At 36.2% G+C, this 7851-nt stretch overlaps 2 protein-coding genes across 2 annotated transcripts; both read right to left on the reverse strand.

Annotated features, from left to right (window-relative positions):
• Positions 1-842: 842 nt before the first annotated feature.
• LOC108850567 (polygalacturonase-like) lies at positions 843-2361 on the reverse strand. Its single transcript, XM_018624077.2, has 3 exons — positions 2066-2361; positions 1361-1589; positions 843-1061 (listed from the first exon to the last, which is right to left on the reverse strand). Exons 1-3 carry the CDS (start codon positions 2359-2361, stop codon positions 843-845), a joined length of 744 nt encoding a protein of 247 aa, XP_018479579.2.
• Positions 2362-2815: 454 nt separating this feature from the next.
• LOC130511260 (probable polygalacturonase At2g43860) lies at positions 2816-3292 on the reverse strand. Its single transcript, XM_057008171.1, has one exon. The coding sequence runs from the start codon at positions 3281-3283 to the stop codon at positions 2816-2818; it is 468 nt and encodes a 155-aa protein (XP_056864151.1). The 5' UTR covers positions 3284-3292.
• Between the last annotated feature and the right edge of the window lie 4559 nt (positions 3293-7851).

Consider the following 7851-nt stretch of genomic DNA (forward strand, 5'->3'; position numbering starts at 1 on the left):
AATTTACAACTACAATAAGTGTTTAATTTCAAATTCAAGTTTCCTAATCATAAATTTGTTGTTAGTAGTGATAAATTTTGTATCCAAAATATACACTTATAAATGCAAAGATGAAAAAGGAGTAGAATTTAATGCATAATGGTCAATAAAAATACTGAAATTAAATAAGTTACTCAAAATTTGTATCAAATTTAATAATTTACATTTAAACTACAAAATAACATTAAAATTAAATTAATCCGCACAAGGTGCGGATAATCATCTAGTATGAAATCTTGATCATGTGGAACAATATCAATAGAGTTATTACAAAGCATAATCAGCCATGACATTAGTTATAAAATAATCAAGTTTTTCTTCGTTTACGATTTGTAGTTGTATTTTTAATATGCTTTTATGTCATTTTTATTTAAAAAATTATGTATACTTTTATTTTAAATCATTCAACTTTAAAAAAAAAAAAAATTAAGAACCCCTATAAGGTTCTTACTACTTAATTTACACTAACATAGGTTCTTAACTTCTCAAATCACCTAATTAACTACTAATTTATTTATAAGAGGCCATTAGAGGTTTCAAACAAAAGATAAGAATGTTTCTGTATTATTAATTAATAATAGTGATTGTGTTCAATGGGCCGTAATTTTTTTTCTATAAGAGGCCCTTTCAATGGTCCGTACAAATTATAGTAATGGGCCGTAAAAATTACGTAATGGGCTGTTATTAGCATATATGCTGGCCGACTTATTAACATATAATCAGAACACAATCAATACAACAAATATGATTTTTTTTTAATACAAATATGCTATAATTTTGTCGGTTTTATGATCTTCATACAATCAGAAGCAGGTTGGAGGTTTGACCATACCAAGTGCATCTCCAAGGACATTGACACATGAAGATTGTGCAGCTTCATTAGCATATCTCAGACTAATGTCATGCTTTCTAATACGTGTGCATGGAGCTTTAGCACTGCAATCCAATTTTACCGCTATCTTTGTAGCTGATGTTCCCCTTATGCCTTGATATATCACATCGTTTATCCTCACTCCTGATTCCTATATCATTATTTCGAAATGTATTAAGATGCTTAGAGCTGTATTGCATCAATGTTGTTTCTTTAATTGATATGTATTATGTTATGATTAGAGTGAAAGTGACTTAAACATTGCACCTTTATTTATCTATAGTAATTAAAAGTAATAATAGTAGATAATACACAAAATATATTTTTACTGTTACTCTTAGTTTTAATGATTTCATAAACACTTTATATAAAGTATATATAGGTAATCCCCAGTCCAAATAAAGTAATGATTTCTAATTACAATAAAAAAATTGTTTTTGATTATGTTACCTGAGAAGGACAATTTATGTTATGAGGGCAATAGTGTTGGTCAATAATGAGAGGAAACTTGACATTGAACATAAGAGACTCTAAGAATCGAACCCTCTGAACAAAACCGGATGATGGATTAGCCCATGACTTAATTCTCAATCCATTGTCTGTTCCTACAAAAACTGTCTTCTTCACCGTCACATTTTGTACCCCTTCCTCTTCTCTATCCTTTCCCAAGCTCCCAATGCTGCATTTCAGACAAACCCGTATTTTAAAAAATTATATATGACACACGAATCATATGGGTGCAAATAGGTGTATCTCTCTCAATTCATAGAATTAAATAATAAAAACAGGGTACTTCATAACGTTAACCAAACATAGATTTGTAAATATGATTTCAAATAACATAATAGTTTAGAATTAAATACATGTTCTCCAAACATTAATGACTTTAAAATATATATATATTGTATTTTCTATATAATTAATCAAACTATATATTTGAACTTAAAAAAAAAACAAGAACTTACCAGTATAGTCCAGCCATTCAAATATTTTCTGACATATATATGTATAGGTGCATATATACACTACTTATTACAAATATATGTCACGATCATTGGATGAATGTATTCTACTTCTTTTTTGCTAGATGAGTGTATATTCACATAGAACTGGGAATAAATAAAAATATTAGGCGAAAACAAAATGTTGAATCACCTGATTCCATGACCAGGGCCACATGTGACTCGTTCGACCCACAAGTTCTTGGTTCCGGGGCCAATGGAGATACAGTCGTCACCAGTTTTGATGGAAGCGTTACGAATTTCAACATCAGTTGATAGTTGGACATGAATGCCATCTGTGTTCGGGCTTTTTCCATCCGCCACGATCCTAATATCGTACATCTTAACATCACGGCATCGATTAATGACGATGTGGAACATTTGGCTGTTCAGCGACAATAACCCCTTTACCTTGATTCTACTTGACTCCACAAAACTTATTGTCTGCATGATTACACTCAAAGAAAAACAATTAGAAAGAGAGCTAAGGTCTTAGATATCTTTTAATATATATATATATATATATATATTTAAGGGGCTTAATTATTTTTAGAAGATATTACTAAATTTTCACACTACTGAAATGATTCCTAATGTAAAATAAAAAGTAAAACCACAATTTCGTTAATTTTCAATTGATTTTAAAGAAAAATTCTCAAGTTTTCGAAGTTGTTGTATAGCCTAGTCGACCTTTTAATCACTTTCTGGTTAGTACGTAGTAGGAGTTATATCGGCTTCATCTGAAAAGACCATGTTAGAATCCGTGATATGAAATATAAACAGTATGAATTACTCCACTAATTTATAATTGACTTTGAAAATTCCAAACATGGTTCTAGTAAATGTTTTTGGTTCTGACCAATACGATATCATATTAATGATAGTTCTTTTATTTGTTAACTTATCATACCGTAGCACCAGCTAGACAGCTGTTGTTGGAGGAGGCCTTACAAGCCCACCACGAAGGTCCCTTAGCGTCGAAAGAACCACCGATAACAGAAACCCCAGTGACTCTTTCAAAGCTGAACCATGTTTCTTCTCGCCCAAGGAAGGTATAGTCCCCCGAACCAACAAGAGTCCCATCTATCCTGAAAACTATATCAAGGCTCTTGCAACTTTCACCGCTGAAACGAACCGGGCTAACAAGATATCGTCCTTTGGGTACGTATATAACCGCAGCATCCGTCGAACTACACGCTGCATCCCATGCCTTGGCAAAAGCTGTAGCTGAGTCAACAATACCGTTAGGTTTAGCTCCGAAGCTCAGCACATTGAAGTTTTTTGTCGCGTGAGATAGTATTGGCAAACACAAGAAGATTGTTGTTGACATAAGTAAATACGCATACAGATTCGTATATTGGAACTTCTCCATCTTGCTTTTGTGTTAATGTTTGATGTGACGAAATAAAAAAGAAACTTCTTATTGGGTACGTAAATTGAAGTTGAAAAAGAGAATAAAATACTTGATGGCAATGAGTAGGCATAGCAAGGTATATGTCTATATATACACACACGGTTCTGTTTATTTTATGTTTTCTATTAGAGTATATTGTAATTAATTCGGATAAGGGGATAAACGGTGTTGCGTTAAGCTCAGGTCGAAAAGGGTGACAAAGACACAGCGCGTCTGCATGGATTATTTAAGTTACAAGCTGGTAACCAGTGTCGTCTTTACCTTGCTATAAGTATATAAATAACGTGTCATCGTTGCTCTTTGTTTAATTCGTGTTTTTCCCCTTTAAAGTCATCTGTTAATTTTTTAATCTTTAATATTTCATACACGTAGTTTCTAATTTCATTCATAAGGATAAGATGATAAAAGTTAGTTATTACAATGGTATAGAGGGATAGTGGATTCAAACCTCTTTCTACATTAACAAGAAAAAAGGTAGAATATAGGAAGTTTCAAACAGACTATGTAAAACACTTACGCGGACTAAAATTGTTCATTGCTAATATGATTTATTTTACACGAAAGATGCTATTATTTAGTAGTTTGAAACTAAAATGGATATTTCTTGAGAAGGGTATTGCCATCAACGCAATTTAAACGACTTGAGCAGGCGCAGCTTTCTTATTTTCGAATCAAACAACATTTTGTTAGAATTACACTGAATCTTAATAAACCTTCGATTTGAAGATATCAATCGCCTTTTGTCACCTTCATCCACATATACTTGATGACAATAAGCTACCTATCTCATCTTTGACAAAAAAAAAGAATCTACACTAACGTAATAAAGTACATGCATAGATACATTGAATCTACGAATTATGAACATACTGTATTAGGGTTTTTAACATCAAACGATAATTTTATTACTCTAATTAAATGCAACCCAAATCGAAAGAAACAATAAAGTACATATCTCCAGGAATTCATCGATGTGATACGGAGAACCGTATATTAGACCAATGTTACAAAGATCTAATAAGTCATTAGCAAGAGATTGATAGAGAAACAACCTCAAACGAACGAATTTGATAAACTTTCCAGGAAAGTACTGAGAAAATATCCAAGAGAATTACAGAGAGAAAATGAGATCTGTTTAACAACTTTTCGACTGAATTCAACTACACTAGCACACAGAGTATTTAATCTCTCAACTTGATTCTCAACACGTGTCGTAATCTCCATAACCCGTTGGTAACGCTCTAACCGACTTGTAACAACCTCCTTCTTCCTTTATTTGATCAACACGTGTCCTTATTTTCGCTATAGTAATCCCTGTATCACATCCTTCCCTCCCAAACAACCTTGTCCACAAGGTTTGTTTTAAAACTCAAACTCCAGAAACTTCTTCTGTATATCAAAAAGAAATTCCCAAGTAGCTTCATCTTCACTTCCGTTTGACCACTTGATTAGTACCATTGTAGCTGCTTTCCCTTGACGCTGCACCATCTTCCTACCCAACACACTCTCAGGTTCCTTGAACACCACATCGTATAGAACAGACGGTAACTGATTCGAAGAAGTCACATCGCCAATGACCTTCTTTAGTTGCGAGACGTGAAATACATGGTGGATCCTTGAAGTACTAGGCAATTCCAACTTGTAAGACACCTTTCCTCTTGTGTCCAAAACCTTATAAGGGCCATAATACTTAGGAGCCAGCTTCTGCGTAGACCTCATCACCACTGATTGCTGTCTATACGGTTGTAGTTTAACATAAACCCAATCTCCAATCTCAAAAGAACGTTCACTTCGATGTTGATCAACTAACTGCTTCATACGGTGTTGAGCTTGCAACAAGTGAAACTTAAGGATCAAGAGCATATCTTCACGATCTTGTAGACACTTCGCGACCACTTGAACCTTAGACTCTTCGGGAAGATATGGCAAATGTACCGGAGGAGATTGACCATATACAATCTCATAGGGTGTTACTTGAGTTGCAGAATGAAAGTTTGTGTTGTACCAAAACTCAGCTAACGGTAACCAACGACTCCATAGATGTGGTTTATCACTTGTCATGCATCTCAAGTACGTCTCCAAGCATCTATTAACAACCTCTGTCTGACCATCACTTTGCGGGTGATACGCAGTCGACATATTCAACGAACAACCTTGCAACTTGAAGAGCTCCGTCCAAAAATCACTCAAGAATACATCGTCTCTGTCACTGACTATCGAACGAGGGAACCCGTGAAGACGAAACACTGTATCCAGAAAGGTTTGAGCCACTGAAAAAGCTGGATGGCTCAAAGCCATGAAGTGTGCCGCTTTGCTCAACCGATCCACTACAACGAAAATGACTGACTTCCCAAAAGAGAGAGAGGTAATCTATCAATGAAATCAATGGAAATGTCCATCCATATTCCTTCAGGAATCGGCAAGGGTTGAAGTAGTCCTGGTGAAGCAGCATAATCGTACTTACATTGTTGACAAACAGAGCAACTTCGCAAGTAAGCTTGAATATCTTTAGCCATTCCTTTCAAGTAAAATAGTCCTTTCACTCGCTGCAATGTTACATCTCTACCAGAATGACCACCCTGTCCTGATCCATGTAACCACTGCAGCAATTTATTTTTCAAAGCAACGTTTGCAGGAATAGCTATTTTACTCTTGCGACGAAGCACATTATTGCTCCAAGTAAAGTGCTTCTTGGCTTTACTGTTAATCTTCAACTCCTCAATCAATTGCTTCGAAACAGGGTCCTCTTCATAAGCTTCCTGTATCTGTTTCATTAGATCACAATCCATCACCGACATTTCCATGTGTAAGATTTCAGAACCTTCTACACGAGACAACGCATCAGCAGCCAGATTCTCCTTGCCCTGTTTATATTGAATTTCATAGTCAAACTCAAGAAGCTTAGGAAGCCATTGTTGCTGGATTGGCGTGTTCACCAACAAGTACTTAAGGCTTCTTTGGTCCGTCTTAATAACAAAATGCTGAGGTAGAAGGTAATGTCGCCACTTCTGTACAGCAAAGACCACATCTAATAGTTCTTTCTCATAGATGGACAAGTTCAATTGCTTCCCTTTCAGATGACGACTTATGTAAGATAAAGGATGGCCTTCCTGCATTAAAACAGCTCCAATGCCAGTACCACATGCATCTGTTTCAATCAAGAATGGCTTATCAAATCGAGGGAGAGCCAGAACAGGAGCTTCACATAACGTCTTCTTCAACTCTTCAAAAGCAGCTTGAGCTTCATCATTCCATACAAACGAATCCTTCTTTGTTAAGGCTGTCAAAGAACGAGCAATAGGTCCAAAGTCCTTCATAAACCGCCGATAATAACCAGCTAATCCCAGAAATCCCCTCAACGTCTTCAGATTACGCGGTTGTGGCCACTCTGCTACAGCTTTTACTTTACTTGGATCAGTAGAAACTCCTTCCTTTGAGATGAAGTGGCCCAAATACTCAACTCTGCTCGATCCAAAAGCACACTTGTTTTCTTCGCAAACAATTTGTTTAACTTCATCACCTCAAACACCTCTCGTAAGTGTAACAAATGCTGCTCCATATTAGGGCTGTAGACTAATATGTCATTGAAAAAAATCAGCACAAACTTCCTTAGAAAGGGTCGAAACACATCATTCATCAAGCCCTGGAAGGTAGCCGGAGCATTGGTCAAACCAAACGGCATTACCACATATTCATAATGTCCACTGTGTGTACGAAATGCTGTCTTTTGAATGTCTTTCGGATCCATTCTGACTTGGTGATAACCAGCTCGAAGGTCAATCTTTGAATAGACTGCAGAACCGCCCAACTCGTCCATAAGATCCTCTATCAAAGGAATGGGAAATCGGTCCTTGATTGTCGTTTGATTGAGCTTCCTGTAGTCAACACATAGTCGCCATGAGTTGTCCTTCTTCTTAACCAATACCACCGGAGAAACATAAGGACTACAACTAGGTTGCACCGTTCCTGCTTCCAAAAGTTCTTTTACCATCTTATCCACTTCATTCTTTTGATGTAATGCATAATGGTAGGGACGTTGATTCACTGGATTCGCTCCCTCTTCTAATGGAATCTTGTGGTTATGATTCTCACGGAAAGGAGGTAGGTCTGAAGGTTCTGCAAAAATATCTGCATATTCAGTTACCAAAGTTTCTATCGGTTGAATCTCTTCTTGAACATTACTCTGATGTTCTGTCACCTTCAACTCGATGCTTTCATCTTCTTTTCATAAGCATAGATCATGTGTAACTGAATATCTTCTTCTCTCATCTTATCAATTCGCTTTGCCTTAACCTCCCTTACTGAGCCCGGTTTCAACCCATGCAGTAGACACTTCTTCTGTTGCCACTTGAACTGCATGTACAGTTTCTCAAAGTCCCAAGTAATAGGACCCAAACGTGATAGCCATTACACTCCCAACACCATGTCATGACCACCCAAGGGAATAACCATCATATCTGAGCAAAATTGATGCCCTTGGAATTGCCATTTGAATTTAGATATCTTGCCACACACGCGTATCTTCG

The sequence above is a fragment of the Raphanus sativus genome, chromosome 4 (genome assembly GCF_000801105.2).
Source record: "Raphanus sativus cultivar WK10039 chromosome 4, ASM80110v3, whole genome shotgun sequence".
Classification (NCBI taxonomy): domain Eukaryota; kingdom Viridiplantae; phylum Streptophyta; class Magnoliopsida; order Brassicales; family Brassicaceae; genus Raphanus; species Raphanus sativus.